Source organism: Echeneis naucrates, chromosome 17 (genome assembly GCF_900963305.1).
Source record: "Echeneis naucrates chromosome 17, fEcheNa1.1, whole genome shotgun sequence".
NCBI classification, from domain to species: Eukaryota; Metazoa; Chordata; class Actinopteri; order Carangiformes; family Echeneidae; genus Echeneis; species Echeneis naucrates.
In genome coordinates this window covers 2,900,522-2,919,096 of record NC_042527.1, presented here as the reverse complement: position 1 = coordinate 2,919,096, position 18,575 = coordinate 2,900,522, and the positions used below count along the sequence as shown (strand labels likewise).

Sequence of the window (18,575 nt, the reverse complement as noted above, 5' to 3'; positions counted from 1 at the left end):
AGTGAATCCTGCATGCTTTCTTTCCACTTACACAACGCAAGTATACGCAAGTTTGTGTAGAAAGATATGTTCAGAGAACTGAATGAAATATCAATCCTTTTGCTTCAGGCTCAGACACACACACAGTATATTGTTTTTGAGCCTCATAAACCGAGAAAAGAGTATATCCCGTAAGTGTTGTCTTTTGTGGCACACTAACAGTGGTGGCTGTGCAGTTGATTCTTTTGGGGATGGAATTGTTGTCTGAAGCCTGCCATTGTCCTTATTTGTGGATATATCTCAACACCTGTTTTTCTCCTAATAGTATGGAAACACTTCACACTCTCACCTGCTATTTGGTCTCACATAGCAGAATTTTTCTCAACTGCACCCAAACTCAGCCTTCCCCAGACCTTCTGGACTATAAAAGCTGGCCTGTGTGTTTACGTCCTCTTTCTGTGTCATATCTGCTCAATGTGCCGCTCTTCCACACATACCGTTTTTATGGATAAACTTGCTGGTTTTCAAACTTCATTGCTTATTTTTCTGGCTTGTTATTCACTGTAAATCATTCTCTTCAGTGTAAATTTGCATGGACCTGTCCGTTGCATATGAAAACAACATCTGTTCTCTACTGGCGCTAGAGGTGAGAAACAAACCTGGATCAGGTGTTGCAGAGCCTGCCAGGGCCACGGCAAAGGCTTAGATTGCATTTTGGGCAGCAAATGTGAAATTGTTTGGGCAAAAGAGCATTTCTGTGCCAATGTATTTATATTCTGATGTCCAAGTGGACATGGCCATCTGTTAAATCACTTCCTTTTCCTCATTTTCATTCAGTTGTTTCACCCTTTTTTGGTTTTTAGCACAAGTGTGGATAATGTCTGTTCAATCTAATTGTGCTGAAGTATGTCAGTCATCTTCCTTCTGTCTTGATAATGTGCTTTGTAAACAATTTTTCAGAAGAAAGGAATAAAGCTAATTTTAAAGGTGCACAAATCTAAATATAATCACATTTGCATTATTGCCATGTGCGACTCACAGGAGCTGCAACTTTTTTTGATGGTAAATAAAATGTATCACATCATTGTTTCACACTGTTAGAATCCTGTTGTCCTGTTGTGCCACGGAGACAAGTTTGTTTTGTACACAAAAAAACATCATCATCAAACATCTCATTAAATTCTCATCAAAACTGAAACTGCATATCACAAAGGAATATTGTTTTGTATATCACAAAGCCAAAGCCATTATTGTTCACCTGGCCTAAGCAGAAATTCCATTTAATGTCCTCCAAAACTTATTTCACCCACCTAAAATAATTAGAAAAAAAAAAAAACAAAAAAAAAAAACACACACACAAAAAAAAAATAAAAATAAAAATAAAATAAATAAAACAACTCTAATGGTATTACTGCTTCACATCTCGTTCTGTCTTGATGTGTTTTACACCATACATATTCTCGAGCAGCTTTCAGAGAAACAAACGCATGGTTTTCCAAAAAAGTTTTAATCCTTGTCATGGTGAACATGGTCTAGTGTTGTTGCTGAGAGATTCATGAAAAACAGCGGAGATCACAACCCTGTTTGGGTCATGTGTTGGACAGACTGCTCCGAAGCTAATCAAAACCAGATACTCAAACAGAGGATGATGACATCTGTTGAGTTCTATTCATCACAGTCACAAATGCATTGTCAGCAGCCCCATTGATTGAAAGGAGATTCATTCAGTTTCAGGCTAGCTAGTGCAGGAACACTGCTTTGCTCAAAGATCGACACATGTTTATAAACAAGAAGTTTCCAGAGTTAAAAGAAAAAGACTAGACATGAAATTGTTGAGGAAAACTGAATAGCGTTTCTTAGCCCAGGTGAGGTTGTGTAAAAATGATGTAGTAGTGGACACTCACAATGTGCCTGGGACCAAAACATTAACATGTAGCACAACACTGAGCTGAGTGAGACTCCCTCAGTCTGTGGCAGTGAAAAATAGCAACATGTGCTTGGGAAATTTTTCTGAGAGAAGCATCTGAAGCTGGTAGAACCAATGTTTGAGTTACAGAAAGAAAAACACAAGAACTGTTGGACTCTATATTTCAATTGAACAGCAACATATTCATCTGCAAAATATAAAACATTTAGCATGAACATTTGCATACAGCAAATACATCATCATATTAACAGTGATCATGTGACTTTCTCTTGTGACTGTGACCCCGCCTCTCCAAGACCTAAACCCAGACAATCTAGGGCCTGCTCTAAGGTAATGCATAACAGCCTGTCTGCTGTCACCTGCAGCAATGCATTTATGCAACACACAATTTAAAGTGCACAGCTGTGATAGACTGTGTGACACAAATGAAGTGAAAACATGTAGTGTTGCATCTATGAAACAAAATTCACTTCAGTGGAAGCCGCCATCAGTGTGAGGCCCGAAATGTCAGATTAAAGAGTTGATCCATGATCATCCTAGACTTTGTTTCCTCCATATCTGGAAAAATCAGCACCCATATAAAATACTATTAAGAAAACAAAAGATAAAATCTAAGATACATTTTCAATCACAGTGCAATAAATTATGAGATTAACCCCTAACTGATCCACCGTCTACTCAAAGTTTGCCAGTATAGAGCTGAGATCCGTAGCGATAACTCTAGTCCTGCAGGTGGTGCCATTACCCTGTAGTGCTGGGAAAACAGGACAAACATGCTTTGCTGTAAGGGAAGGGCATTTTAAACTATGTGATAGTCACCCAATTACATGGACCACTGAGCAACATTTTCATACTAGTGCCTAATCGTGTCAAACGGTTCCATGCTATGTCCATGCTATGGCCATTATCACTGGGATGATCTGCATCTTCAACTGAGAGGTGAAAAATCAATTTTATTAATGAATATTTTTTTCATCAAATTATTTGTTATGAGCTCTGGCAGCCCTGTTTGCATGTCTTCTTAGTCCTCATTGGTAAATGCTGAAGCAACACCAGGAAACAGTTTTATGATCTAAGGAAGACACTCTCCTACTTTTGATGATGTCAATTAATCAAGCAGCATGTTTTTTTTTTTGTTTTTTTTCCTTTTACTTCTGCAGAACGAAAGGGAAACAGAATAACTGAAGCTTATGCTATGGCAACAACTCACATTTAAAGTATAGTACAGGCCAAAAGTTTGGATACACTTTTCTACTCATTTGAATGAGAAGGCGTGTCCTAACTTTTGGCCTGTACTGTATGTCACAAACTCAGTCCCGAAACTAAAACCTGAGTCACACTGCTGCACTGACACACATCATCATGTAGATTCATCTGCAAAAGATGTACATTTCTTCCTGTTTGAGTAACACTTCATAAAAACTACAGTATCCAACTGTTGAAACATATACATATTTTTGTGGGGGCCTGTCTGTGTAGAATTAGTATGTTCTCATTGTGTTGTGTGGGTTCACGCCACTCCTACTTCAGTGCAGAGACTGTTGGAGTGTGTGTGAGTGTTTCATCTTCTCTACATGTTGGCGCTGCATTAGGCTGGCCTTTGGAGCTCCCTCTTATATCACACTGATGTCAAACAATCAAGCTTACTGTATCAGACTGGGCCAAAGCAGTTTCTGTAACTTGTAGCGTGGTTTTGTGAAAGAAGGCATGGTTTGATCTTTAAAAGAATCATTTTTTGCTTAATCAATCACAAAACAGTGTGGCCATTGAGGAGAAAGACTGTATGTTGCTAGGTTTGAAAAAGAGAAACAAACAAGAAAATTTTTATGGAGCTAGGTGAAGAGTGTAACACTAGGGAGTGTTGGCATTTGGAAAAAGTATTTGATATACTGGTTTGTTTAGATTCTACTGAGGATCTATCACTTCAGAGCCAACAATAAACCAATTACATGTTCTGGTGATGAGCAGGCTACATGGTGTATTTCTTCAACTACCCTTTGACTGTGTGGTCTGAAAGTTAAACATGGATGATAAACAGCTAAAGTGGCCTCAAGTGAAGCAGCTCTATGCGGTGGCTTCTTCATACATAACCTCCTGCTAACAATCACCCTTGTGGCAAAGGCAGATAAAAATCTCCAGGTGTCCATTTGAGAGCTGAAATTTAGTGCTACAAATGAGAACCAGATACAGAGCAGCAACAGTTTTGTAGCCACAGCTTCTAAGCCTAAAGCCAAGAGATAGAATGTTGTGTCTCCAGGACGTGAACAACCTCACACAGAAACAGAAAGTTTTCTGGTCTGCTAGTGGTTGCTTAGTTCATTAATCTTATTTGTCACTACTCAGAACTTGATTTGGCTTGCGGGGGGGGGGACATCCTTCAAAGGGGCAGGATGAAGGCTCTCACAGTTGGAAAGACTAAGAAGATCCTCTTCCAATGACCTGATGCATTTTAACTTCTTAAACCCCAGAGGCAGAAAATAATCATTCCCCAACAGCAAACTCTATCAAGTTTAGTTCCGATCCAGTCAAAAGTCCCCAGAGAGATGCCCGAGGACAGCATGATGAGGCCCCAGGAGAAGGACTGCATTCTCCAAACTGGAAGCATTAATGGTACTCTGTTGACTTCTGTCAGTGCACTTCATGGTAACCACAGTCAATCAAAGACAACCCCAGTATCACCTCAGTGTGGCGTTTGGGGAGTTGAACTAGAGTTCAGAAAGTTTGTTCCTCTGTCAGTCGCCACCCACTCCATGTCTTCCTCATCTTCGCATGACTTACCAGCGTCTTTTTTTTTTTTTTTTTTTTTTGGGGGGGGGGGGGGAGGCACGAGAGCTGGTGATAAGAGGCATACCATTGCAATGTGATGAGGGGTGAGTGTATGAGCAGGTGGGATTGGATTGGTTACCATATATGGGATTCACAATGAGTCATTTTAATGACACCCACTCCTCCACCAAGCCGACGGTAGTTCATTCCCCCGTACAACCTGGAAAAGAATAGACAGTCAAACGACATAACAGAAGCTGAAGAAAAGTGTGAAAGAGTGAAAACTGATAATTACCTTAAGACCTCTAAACCAAGTAAGGCCTGGAGAAGACTACAAACAACATTTAGACTACAACCCTGCATATGTACATATGAATGTCCATTTATATGCGCTGTCGCTTCTTTTAATATAAATTAATTAATTAATTAATTAATTAAAAGATAAATAGATAAATCGAACTGTGTCAAACAGGAGTAGACAGGAGTACTTATCAGCTCCTACTGGCAGTGATGTAAAGTTTACACCAATCAAGTTTTTGGTGAACACGTTAATTTTATCAGACCTGTACGAACTGCTAACTGAAACTCTAAAATAACTTTTAAAAACATGTAATCCCTGACTTAAGTATCTCAATTATTGAAGCTTCTCACTGAGGGTCCAGTAATTTTAAAAGTTTCATCCCAGAGATGAGATATGACAGGGGCGTTTTTCATCAGTCTGCCTTATGGCTAGCAGCTCACTCAGAAAGGCAAGCTGCCCTGTCAGTGGAAAGAAGTCTCCGGTTTCATTAGCATATTTTGTTGTAGAAAGGAAAATAGGTCGATGATGCTTCCTGTTATCTGCTTGCCACACACTCTTGTCTCCTCCCAGTGGATACTAACAATCGGTCCATTTTTGAGTTTTGCCAAACATGATTACAGGCTTTTCTCCCTTCTCGAGTGTGTAATGTCACTCTATCAGGAGAGGTTGTCAGGGTATGTTTAACTTTCTGAACATTTTTGATGTTGTAGTTAATGTCTAAAATATGCAGATGGTCTACACTGTTCCTGCTGAGGACACTTTTTCCATGTGAAATCAAATCAGATTTATTTGTATAGCACAAAATCATAACAAAGTTACCTCAAGGCACTTTACATAGAGAGAAAGTCTAGATCAAACTCTTTAGAAAATTATTTAAAGAGACCCAACAGATCCCCCGATGAGCAAGCACTTGGCAACAGTGGCAAGGAAAAACTTCCTTTTAGAGGCAGAAACCTCAAGCAGAACCAGGCTCAGGGGGGGCGGCCATCTGCCTCGACCGGTTGGGTTGAGAGTGGGAGTGGGAGAGAGAGAGAGGGAGGGAGAAAGATAGAGAATGAGAGAGGCATCGTGGGGGGCGGGGGGCGGGGGGTGTAGGCAGGAACATCAAACTTCTAAATGATGACTTCTTGCAACTGACAGGATAAGGGTAAAATCTACTCACTGCTAACTTTTGTAATACATATTATTATTTAAATGATGTAATTCATGTATTATGACTGTAATAATGTTTATATCAGCATTTCCAGTGCATGACAGATTGTGGTTCACATATTTTGTAGTCTTGCCAAGTGTCGCATACCTCCATGTGTTGGCATCAGGGTCATAAACTTCTATCGTTTTGAGATAAGTTGTCCCATCGAAGCCTCCTACAGCCATTAGCTGACCATTCACCACAGCCAAGCCCACCTGTAGGTACAACTACACTTAGATTTATTGTAATTTAGCTGAAATCACAATGTCCAACATGTCCAACTGTAAAACATACATCTCTAGCATTACATATATATAGATATTTTTATTGCTCCTTTCCTGGGGTAGACATCATTAGCACCTTTTACTTAAAAAAAAAAAAAAAAAAAATCACATTTTCCCAAAGTAAAACCAACAAAAATATATCACATTTTTATCCAATGAAGATTACATACAAAAATAATGATTCCAAGTAAAATATCCAGTCAAATGATTTGCCAAAATGAAATATTTTTTCTTAATAAAGTGCAGCCCTACTTCACTTCAAATTCAAATACACTCTATAGGATCTTGAGAATCACTTCAGTAACTAACAGACTCATCTAATTAAACTTTTTGGAATAATTTAATTGAAAAAAGTGGCTTTAAGTTACGACTAGCTGAACAAAATACCATCAAACACTCACTCCGCTCCGTCTGGATGTCATGGCCACCACAGGAGACCACTGGTTTGTCCTGGGGTTGAATCGTTCCGCACTGCTCAGCTCTGTGGTGTCGTCTCGCCCTCCAACAGAGTAAATCATGTCCTGGTAGACTGCACAGCCAAGGTGCTTCCTCCGGGTCCCCATTGGAGATACAGTATGCCAGCGGTTCTCTTGGGGGTTATAACGTTCCACTAAGAAAAGGAGAAGCAACAACAGAAACATTAAATGTAACTCTTAGCCAGATTAGGAACAACTGATGGTGTCCTAGTTCTGTCCTGTATTCACTGACTCATTCAGCCCCACTTCAGAACTAACTAAATGTTCCTACTACATACATTAAGTGCCTACCCTGGTAAATTTGCCATATTAAAGTTTCCCTGTGGAGTTTTACTTCATGTGGCCTGAAGTGGGTCTGTTTTTTGAATGATTTATAACAATCAGATTTTTTTTGTTTGTTTATTTACAAGAAACACAAGATTTGAGAATAGGAAATTCAATTGATAAAGCTGAACTGTCCAGGAGCTGCCAAAAACAGAGTAGTCAATCTGATAGATGATGGTGCCAAAAGGTAATAAAATTCTTCTTATCTTTCCTCATCATTACTGCACCATATTGATGTTAAGCGTCTATTGCTAACCCTTGCTCCTCCATACTTTTCTAAACTTTTATATTAACATACCAACCTCAAATTATATCCGTTTGAAATTAAACTTGTATATTCTACTTAAATCACCAACAATTTTATATTTTCTGTGTGCATTCTTGTACATTTTTTTCACTCTCCCCTTTAAGGTGACTCAGCATTGAAAGCCATTTATATAAATAAGATGTATTATTATTATTATTATTATTATCACTCATTGTGACAGTAGCTTTTCCATAAATTATTAGTATACCTGTATTTAATGGCGATGTCCCATCAGACCCTCCCACAGCATATAGAAATCCCCCAAGGACAGCCACAGCTACACCCAGTCGCCTGGTGCTCATGGAAGCCACACGAGTCCATTTGTTCTCCTTTGGATCATACCTGAAGGACAGAAAGGATGATGTCCACCACTTAAATGAAGAAAATATTTATTAAATGTGCATGTGTTATGGGTGCCAGTCATGACGGGGGCGTTACACCAGTAAACAACTGACAGAGAACCACCAAGCCACAACAGCAGTTGTCTTGGAGATTGGAGTTTTGACTGATACCTTTCCACAATGTTGAGACAGGAAACTCCATCCTGTCCTCCTACGGCGTACAAATAGCCACCAAGTACGGCCACACCCACACTGGTACGACACGTGCTTGTGGGAGCTACATCACTGCTCCACTGATTGGTCTTTGGATCATATCTGGACAAGAGGATAGGAAAACAGACAAATTTAACATTTTAATTTCATAAATAAAAGATGGAGAGACTGAAGACGGAATGACAGAGCGATATTGTTATTTCTGCTTGATTGGTCACAGACTACCTTTCAACAGAGTTGAGATAGGATGAGCCATCATGGCCTCCCACCGCATACAATAAGTCATCAAGAACACTGACACCGACTCCACACCGTCGTTTGCTCATGGATGCTACCATTCGCCACTCGTTGGTCTGAGGATCATAACGCTCCACGCTGGAAATGGCATCTCCACTGCACCAGCCACCAACTACAGTACAAGGAAACTTTTTAAACGCCTGCATGCTGGCAGTAGTGAATACACAGAGGTAAATGTTTTCAGGTTTATCTTTTAGTGATACTGACCTGCAAAAAGTACCTCTCCACAGCGGATGGGTTTCCTCGGCCGAGTTCTGGGACCCTGCATCAGCGGCCTCTCCTGTGGCAGCAGGAGGTAATTCTTGGCTTCGTCCACCAGGTCTCTGAAACAGAACAAGTACAGGATGAAGGAGATGGAGGAGGAGAATGTGGTTGGTAGTGCCAAACTGTCTCTTTCATTAATTCCATTATTGCCCAACAGTTGTGAAATTGTCCAGTGGGGTGTATCTTCGTCATTTTAATGGGAAAAATGTATGTCCAAATGTTTTACAGCTTCTATGTGCACCCACCTGCACTCCTCGTCACTCTTGATAAGAGGATCTGAACCTACAGTGCCCACCAGAAACTTGGGACTGAGCAGCGGCAGACGGACATGCTGCAAGACCTGAAGAACAGAACAGCAGATTATATTGAAGTTAATGTTTAGAATAAATGTGTAGTGCCCCATGCTAAAGACTGGGACAAATACAAGTGAGATGGAAAATGACAAGAAGGGCCTCAAACCAAGAACTCTGCAATGTGCCAAAAACCCTAATTATTTCCCTGCCTTTTGACTTTTTTTTTTTTTTTTTTTTTTTTTTTAAATACTGTTTATTGTTTTGTTATAACCCACTTTCTAAAAAACTAAGGCCATCACAGGCCATATGCATCTTTATGACAGCAGAATTCTCTCACTTCAATGAGTGCCTAATCTTTAAATGGTCATGTAAGTGACCTTTGACCCCATTTCTTTCTTGATTAATGTGAAAACGAAGCACATTCGGGGAGAATGTGCTTCGTTTTCCCTGAGACAGCTGATTGAATTTTCTTAGTAACAAACCTGCGGCAGCTGTGGCCTGCGCTCCTGGATGCTGTATTTCACCCAGGCCATCACAGCATTGAAAACCTGCTCCTCGCTCCGCACATTTAACTCATCACTGGAAATTATGTCAATCAGCTGGTTGGCAGGCAGAAGCATGAACTCTTCACTTTCCATCACCTACAACACATCAGAGAAGAGTTACACAGCAGTTCTGTAACAGAAAAGAAGAAAAGACCAAAAACCAAAAATTTGATTTACACATGGAAGCAGTAAATCAAATTAAAATCCTATGCAGATTCTGTCACAACCATATATTGTATATAACAATGGCATGGACATGAGGTCTGGAACATCAAGCTGAGGATAAGTCAAGAGGCAACTGAATTGGTTGTAAAAAGTCAGATTGTTTTGAAATCTATAGGGAAAATGGGAGTTTGTGTTGAGATGCTTTCAAACTGACTGCTACACAATTTGAATTCCTAATCATTACAGCTTTTAGGATCACTTTCCTGTCTATCCGAGTTTCACGGTGGCTATGAAAATTGCCCAAAGAAATAAAAAATAAAAAAAGGAATTGGATACCAGCACTCAGTGGACCAAGTAGTTGAAAATAAATGTTTTCTCAATCCTTGGTGAGCATGTAGTTTCACTCTTATCTTTTATTGCATTTAGGGATACTGTTTTGCACTTCTGTGACAACCCAGCCTCTCTGCTCTGCTGTGTGTGCATACTTGAGTATGAAGCACTGTGGTGTAACTATGATGGCCACAACAGAAATATTTATGTGTGGGAAACAATGTGCTGTTCAAAAATATTGATCGCCACGCATTGTCATTTATAGAACCTCTTGGAGCAACCCTGAATAACTTCTGCCCTTTCTCACTCAGTCAGCAACAGATATTGACATGCAAAATACAACCAGCTGCTCATCAAAAAATGTTTGCATGAAAGTACAATATGCCGCTGAGACTGAGGTGAGTGTGACAAGAGTGTCCTTTTTATTTTTAAAAATATGCATTAATTCTGAAAGGTACGAGTGAAACTTCTAAATTTTTTGCTGCATCCGAACAAGTTTCAAAAGTTGCATTCAAGTGATGGTTATAATCACAAGCTAATAAACTGTGTTGACTTTTTCCTCATTTACAATGATTGAAACTACACTATCAAACACAGACAACCATATTAATTTATTGGCACAAATCCGGAGGCCCAGAAAAAGGGCAGTGTACTGTGTGGTGATGACAATACATTGTATATAAACAGTGAAACATGCTTGATCCCACATGTTCCCCATAAGCTGTTCACATCAACATGATCATGGAGACTGTCTTGAAGAAACTTCTGAGATTTAAAACTCTGATTAGAAAAGGGCTGAGGTGTGAAAAGGAAAGCTCTAATTGTAAAATAAAACTTGCATATAAAGAAAATTATTATTTCAAACTCAACGATCATGATCAATGTGATCTGTTTGTGACCATTTCTGTATCACAGTGCCACTTGTGACTGTGCTGCAGTCGCTCTCTGAAACATTAGTGACTGGAGTGTTTGCCATTGAGGGTGACTCGTGCAACCCTGCACTGAATTCAAATGAAGAGAAAGTAATCACAAGAGCTGCCCATTTCAATCTTACATCTTTGTTTAACGTCCGCAACCTCAGAAAGGAAGGACGAGTTTAATCCTTCTAATGAATCCACTTAAATGCTCCATCACTCTGTGCTGCCATTCTGAGGCCTTAAGTCTGTCACCATTTTGGTGTTTTTAGAGTCAGAAGTGCATTTGCGCTATAGCCCCTTTTTCACTCGTCAAAAACTGTTGAGATCCACCTACATCTCGCTTTTGTTGATAATTTTGCCCTCTTCTCCTGGTGTAATGCCTTCTGGAGGCTTTGGATCACTATAAGCAGGCCTGTTTTCTGTCCAGCAGTGCGCCGCTACATCAGAAAGACTACAGCTAAACTCAATGCAAGAATCAGCTTCAACCCTCAAGTTTTAAAAACACACAAACAACTATCAAAGTGACTCACATGGAGGCACCGACACTCTGATTGCATGTGATGGTATTGCTTCTCGCAACTGTGTGTGTCCTTGTGCTGAACAGAGAGACAAACTAAAATGGCAGTAGAACAGGTCATCCTACTTCTATTAGTGAGCTCACTTAGAGGTTTAAAAAAAAAAAAAAAAAAGCACACATACAACTGCTAATTTTGGTGGAAAGGGGTACAAACTGTAAAAGACTATGGACAGCTCTTCTTATGTTTGTTCCTACCTCCTGAAAGTTGTGCTGGGTGAACTTGTCTGCAATGCGGAGCAGCTCGCGACAGGAGTGTGTGTCTGCAAAGGCTCTGATGCCCAGACAATTGGATGGATCCAGCTGCCTCTTGAGGAACTCGCAACAGGCCTCCTGGATCTCAGCCAGCTGAAGGAGACAGGCTGCAGGGAGCAGTGTCTGAACATTCCCCTCCTCTACAGTGACCTGGAAGCAGACAGGGCAGGACTGATCACTGAGTTCTCACACATAGTCTACATCAGGCTAAAACTGGGAAAGCAGCAGAGTTTTCTTACAGACATCACATGACTTGCTGTATGGAAGTTTAGCTAAGAAAGATATATTTTCTGACAGTCAATTAATTTAACCAGTTGTTAAACTCTGTCCGTCATATTTATGCACTTAACCTGAAGTTGTTTTTCAAACCCACCAGGACAGATAATTATCTCAATTCAACTATAGCAGCATCAGTGATGATCAGGTGCATCCCCATGAACCATGTGAAGACTTATGATATTACCATTTTTTTTTTGACAGGCACAATGCAAAATATGTATATTGTAGTCATTGACAAGTGGAATCATTTGTCATCTCAATTGAGATTCTTCAAGTCGAGTAGTAGTAGTAGTAAACTATTTTTAAAAAAAAAGGTCAGCAATTTAAATCTTGTGCAACTTTCTTTTATTGATTTTTAAACACTTTGAAATATGTTCCTATTAGTATGTTGCATTTGACAATTTAATGTAGAAAAAAAAAAAATCTACTTTAAGTATAATCTCTCAAAACTTTGGACTGATCTAAACTGGTCTTTGCCCTGATGTAACCAGCATGTGGTCACATCACACTCTGTGTATGGAAGTGAACGTGAAGGGGTCAGGAATAACAGCTATAGAGGAAAAAGACCTTAGTGTTTATGGTTTACCCTGTCCAGGGTGTACCCCGCCCTCATCCAATGTGAGCTGAGATTGGCTCTAGCATTCCCCGCGACCCGGAAATGAATAAGTGGTAGAAGATGAATGAATGCTCTAAAGGTCTGTTGTTACCTGTGAGGTGTAGGCAAAGTCAATAAGTAGTTCCATGGCTCTTTCGTCAATGTCACGGATAACGACTTCCGTCTGCCTGCTTTCTGCCAGCTCTCCTGTAAACATGGCCCTGTGAAGAATATTGAAATAAATGAGGACAGCACTCCAGAGTCCTCTGGCTGCACTTTGGTGTCAATCTATTAACTTCCAGGTTTATTAATACATGTCTCTTGGTACCTGAAATAGGGGCTGCAGGCAGACAGGATCACACGGTGCGCATAAATCTTCTTAGCACCCACCACCAGCACCACGTCACAGAGCTCTCTGTGTTTTCTCAACAGGTTGATCACCTCCAGGGTCTGTCGTGGGTGTTTGTCTGAGACGTAGGGCATGCGTGCAGGCTGGGGGACCCCTTCAGGGAGCTTGTTGGGGTCCCCCAGAGTACAGCGGCTGGTGATGTCCATTCCAGTGGCGTCTTGGCGTGCGCTGGTGGCCCTTAACGTCAAACAGGGAACAATAATAAAGTGAGCATACTTATGTATGTGTTAAGTACTATGTTGCCTTTAAAATCATCTGCAAAAATAAGTAAGCAAAAAAATCCTGCAGCAGCATAGAGTTGGCTAATAGCAATGAGAAAGTCCAGTGGATAGAATTTCAAGACAAGAAAACAGAAGAAGCAGGTCTGGAAGAGGAGCTGCCTCATTAGAAAAAGGGAACTGCAAGAACCGAATAAGGTCCTGCAGCAATGTCCTGGGCTTGCTGTCAGGGACTGCTTTGGTCCCTAAATCTAACATGTGCCCAAAGTGTGACATGAAATTATGTTCAAGTTATATTAGATGTTATAACTCTTGACAAGTCTTGGATTCAGAGTAATTAATATTTAACTTTCATCTTTTGTTTAGAATAAAACTATCAATAAGAATCCATCCTTACGGCATATTCTCCTGTCTGTGTATTAAGGCCTAAGCCTAAATCAAATCACTGGATGTGACTGGATTTGAGGTGTTTCATTGTTTCCAACCATACATCCACACTCTTCAGTAGGGATGTGTATCTCCAGAAAAAATGCTATTGGATCATCACAGGGAACTATTCAGCTTTTAATTGATGATCGCCTGCTCCACAAATGCTGCACACCCAGCATAACGCACAGAGAAAGCAGGAAACTGTTCAGCTGAGTAATACGCCTAATAAATATTTTTAACACTGTGCATTGCCCATCCCTAGTGTTGACACATTTTACCTGGAAACCAGCACACCATTGTACAGTTTACAAATGAATATAAAATGGTTGTATTTTCCTTATTTGAATTTACAAACTATTATATTTATTGTATCATATTCTGCAAAAAAATCCTAAGGATACACATAGCACAAGCTTTTACACAGTAATGTTTAAAGTTATGGAGTTCAGTTCAGGAGAAGAGGCAGACAAGTGGGCTGATGTGGAGACTCTGATGGGGCCAGAATTATTAAGACATTATCATGGAAAAGCATTAGAGCATGGCTTAAAAGTGTGACAGAGCATGTCTAAAGCACTTCTAATTTTGGGTTGAGGTGTCAGTGAGCAGGAAGGTCAACCTCATCATGATGTGAACCCCAAAGGCTTGTTGACACTCTATATCTCGACTGATTCTGAATACAACACAGGCATGAAATAATAATTCCTGTCAAGAACAACTCAGATATCAATTCAAAAATCCTGCAAATTTACACAGAGACATAGAGCTGTCAGCAGCAGCAACACGCACAGCCTGATCAAGTGTGTTCTGTGTATAACGCCTTCCTGTTATCATACCTTCTGGCTCCACGTCTTATTACATTAACACAAGCAAAGAAACATTCTCATAGGTCTAACACTCCTAATTACAATAAATTCTGCATCATTGAAGCAACTTCTTACAGATATTTTAATTCACCATAATGGCCTTATACTAAATTTGGATACAACTTCTCAACTTCTAAAAATCATGAGGAATAAGAATCTTAAATGTTACTAAATATGCCAGATCTATCACAGTTGAAGTTCAAGAACAGAACTTTGCAGCTTTAGAAATGTTAATTAAAACATCAGACCATCATAATATTGACATGTACAAACATTCCAATTCATCCAATTCAGACTTTCATGAGAAAGTTTTCAGTTTGTATAGTTTTTGGAAGAAAACCATATTTGAAGCTGAATTTGAACATAAATTTGATAATTTTTAGATAATGAAATCATCATGATTATTAATTTCACTGCTGAAAGTATAATATGAATGATTATTGAAATGTATTTTTGCCAATATAGCCAAAAAAAAAAAAATCATACACACTTCATTTTTAAAGGCAATGAGGAGCATGACAGCCTCTTACGTGTGTGTAAATAAAAAAAATGCATGGCTTTAAATACAGAGCCAAGAAGTACATAATCATATTAAATTATTGTTTTCTTTTAAAAACACATTTTATTGTCTTATATTATTTTATTTTTTGAATGTCATGTTTTTAATGTTAGAAATCTCTGTAAAGCACCCTGAATTGCTGAATGTATGAATGGTGGTGTTCGAATAAAGTTGCCTTGCCTTACGTGAGCTGGGAATTTCCCAGCAAATCACAACATTTATCCTTTTCCTTGTCCACCATGACTCTAAACTGCCCGGAGGAATGAGTGTGAGTGCTCGTTTGTCTCTGTGTGTTAGCCCTGTGATGGACTGGCTGCCTACCCCACCTCACCAATTTGAGCGAGGACTGGGTCCAGCACCCCCAGTGACCCCGAAATAGATAAGTGGTAAAAGATCAATGAATTCATGGTTTGTAAACTGTGCTGAAAAACTCCATCTGATAATCTATTCAGTGCAGTTTTTATTTAGAGTTGTGGGACTCTTTAGTTGTTCCCATCAATGTGAGGGGAGTAGTTTATTTTTTACCAAGCATCTGTTTCTTCAACTATAAAAAGAACTGTTTGGATTTATTGCTCCACACACCTGTTCACCTAGCCTTCCATCAAAACAGTGAACATGTCAGAAGGCCAACTTTTACCACAGGCTGAAATCATAAGCCACAGCAAAGCAGCAGAGCTGTGGTCAGTTCCACTGTGTGGGGGATTCTCCATAGAAACCCCAATCATAAGTCTTCAAAAGGATTAACTAGAAATTTTACACCAGGGATATCTCTGTCTTGCATGCAAGCTTATATGATGATGTAGCCAACACAATGAGCTTCATTGAGTCATGTTAATATGACTAGCATCCAGCAAATTTAATCTTGGTTGTTGATATTGTAGTGGCAGTGACAGTGGCGGTGTAGTTTTCTTTTGATCATAAAGCAAAAAGAAAGGCTCACACATTCCTCCATACTTTGAAACCCCACTTACCTGCGCATTGGTTTTGCTTCCATGCACTGAAGAACAATGTTTGGTCCCACACCGTGAAGGTTAACCTACAAAGCCACAGAACAAAATCAGACTCTCTGAAATGAATTTAGATGCCTCTCAATGCAGAACAATTTTCCAGGGAGCACTTACATAAATTTCTATCTATTCATTCAGTTTTGTTTTTTTTTTTTTTAAACCATATGATTCTTTTTGAAAGTTGAGTTTGACCATTGTTGTGTGCGCTACACCCTTGTCTTGTTACTTCCTTAATTTTATCTGTATTGATTTTGCAGTTATCACATTGATCTGTTTGCTTACAGTGAACAATCAATAATTTTAGACATAGACATAGTAGACAATATATTACAAGCAAACAGTGTCACCTGAAAATAAACCTTGCTTCTGTAAATTTGATCAAATGTGGCTTTTCATCACAAACTCAGAGAGGTGTTTCATCAACCTTCTGGTCATTTCAAGACTATAACATATTTAGTTGTGGTAACATTTCTGCTTTTCTTTTTCCTATCATGTATGAAAATGAGGTTGCACACGTGTACAAGTGTACAGATCTGTGCCTTGACCGTGATGGTACTATTTGGAATTTCCCTGTAGCTTCCAGATACATCTATTATTTAAGTCACTGTCCATTCCACACTTTAAACAAGTTGGACTGCAGGTAGCCACTGAAATAATACGTTCATATTCAGAGTTATCAGATCACAATACACTGGCGCTAACCAATTAACAGATCATGATAACTTATTGGGAGGCCAAGAAGGCAAAACGGATACTGTTGCTGGGGATCAGCTGAATTGCTGGCTCACTTAATTTCAGCAACAGTCCAGTTTCCTTCACATGCCATATGGTTTGGTATGCGTCTGACAGTGGTCATATAAAGTTGGTGCAAAGTCACTCCTTATGAGACATTTGAGCCCTGCCAGTTACCTCCAACATGGGACAAACAAGTGTTTTAAAAAGGCAAAGTGCATATGGTTAGCGGTTTTGTAGATGGGCAGATCCGGATACGCAGTCTGCTAATCAGTTAGCTAGTCACAAGCTTCCGATAGTGTGACAGAAAGAGTTTGACTGCGGTTTATTTTTGGATAAAGCACAAACATCAAGGCTAATGAGAGCGGACACGTGATGCCGAGACAAACTGGCGTTATAACATCTATCATAAATCAACAAGCGATCTTACATTAAATCACTTTGGATGTCTGGGGACGCTATGTGCTATCGCTAGCTTTGTGAATAAAAGCCCAAAATGATGTTACACAAAGCCAACTCCGCCAACGTTTCAGTAAAGTCACTAAACAAAAGTAAACTCTAATGAATAAATTAATAAACAAATAAACACTGACTGCATTCGTTTGGTGGCCAAAATGTCCAGGATTTCTGGAATGTGTCTCACAGCATCAGGTCAGATATCATTAACTGTGATGCTAACATTAACTAAGTTAACGCCAGTGCTGCCAAACGGAATGTGCTGACACTGATGGAACTTTCTGACAAAAAGCAAGTATGGAGTAGAAGGTATTTACCTTATATCACCATCCTACCGACACGCAAGAGTAGCCGGGCTGCTAATGTTTACACTTTTATGCCGTTGGTTAAACACTGCTGCTTTTCTTCCTCGATAACGTGCGCATGCCAACTGCCAGACGCCACTTCCGGACAGGGCACTTTCAAAATAAAATAGATTACGTCATCGCTTAATCCACGTTTGCGTACAGTTGATAAACGAATAGAAAAAATAACATATTTGTACAATTCAGTTAATCAATTAATTGAAAAAATTTATTGTAATATGGATGCTAACTAGGACATGGTGTTACAATCTTCTTGCTGATTCAGCTCAGCAGAGTTTTGTGTTGTGACATCCAAAGGGCAGCTTGTGCATCAGCCACTGCAGCATGAGGCTTTCACTTTCTCCCTGTTGTCAGGGTGGGAGCAGTGCCTCTCACTAATGGATCCCTGGACTTGGTGAGTGTCACCTACAGCCCTGCTTTGGCACATTTATACTCCTCCTGCAGGTCTGAGATAGGCATGGAGAGGGCTCCTCTTCCATATAATCCCATGCTGCTCAGGCATCTTGCCTGGCCTAGCCACCTCCTCTCCTGAGCACTTCCAGTTCCCTCACAGGTAATTCTAGGGTCCCTGTTTTCTCCTTAGCAAAAAGTTTTTTGGTGAACTTGTGGAGATCTCTGTAGAAAACACCCCTGAATCACTCCTTCTTCTAACGTTGCTTCCTTAAGCACTGTGCTCTTTGCAACGCTGCTAGGCACTGCTCGATGACGCGCTGGAGTGACTTAAGACCATTCTTTTCCATGTCTGTGATCTTCTTTAACTGTTTTCTCAGTTGCCTTCCTTCATTTATGAGTCTTTATGAGGACTGGCACTGACCTGATGGTTCTTGGGCTCTTGCTTCTCACCCCAAATCTCTCTGACCCTTCTAAGAAATCTTACTTTTCCTTCCTCTAAGGAAGTATTGATCAATGCAAG

The 18,575-nt window shown here is 39.9% G+C and overlaps 1 protein-coding gene across 1 annotated transcript; it reads right to left on the bottom strand.

Moving 5' to 3' along the window:
• Positions 1 to 2,969: 2,969 nt before the first annotated feature.
• klhl20 (kelch-like family member 20) lies at positions 2,970 to 17,732 on the bottom strand. The gene is made up of 14 exons (XM_029525374.1): positions 17,615 to 17,732; positions 16,074 to 16,138; positions 12,953 to 13,210; positions 12,737 to 12,845; positions 11,694 to 11,900; positions 9,447 to 9,605; positions 8,917 to 9,011; positions 8,615 to 8,730; positions 8,336 to 8,519; positions 8,069 to 8,212; positions 7,765 to 7,898; positions 6,851 to 7,059; positions 6,274 to 6,380; positions 2,970 to 4,892 (listed from the first exon to the last, which is right to left on the bottom strand). The coding sequence occupies exons 2-14, from the start codon at positions 16,094 to 16,096 to the stop codon at positions 4,808 to 4,810; spliced, it is 1,830 nt and encodes a 609-aa protein (XP_029381234.1). The 5' UTR covers positions 16,097 to 16,138; positions 17,615 to 17,732; the 3' UTR covers positions 2,970 to 4,807.
• Between the last annotated feature and the right edge of the window lie 843 nt (positions 17,733 to 18,575).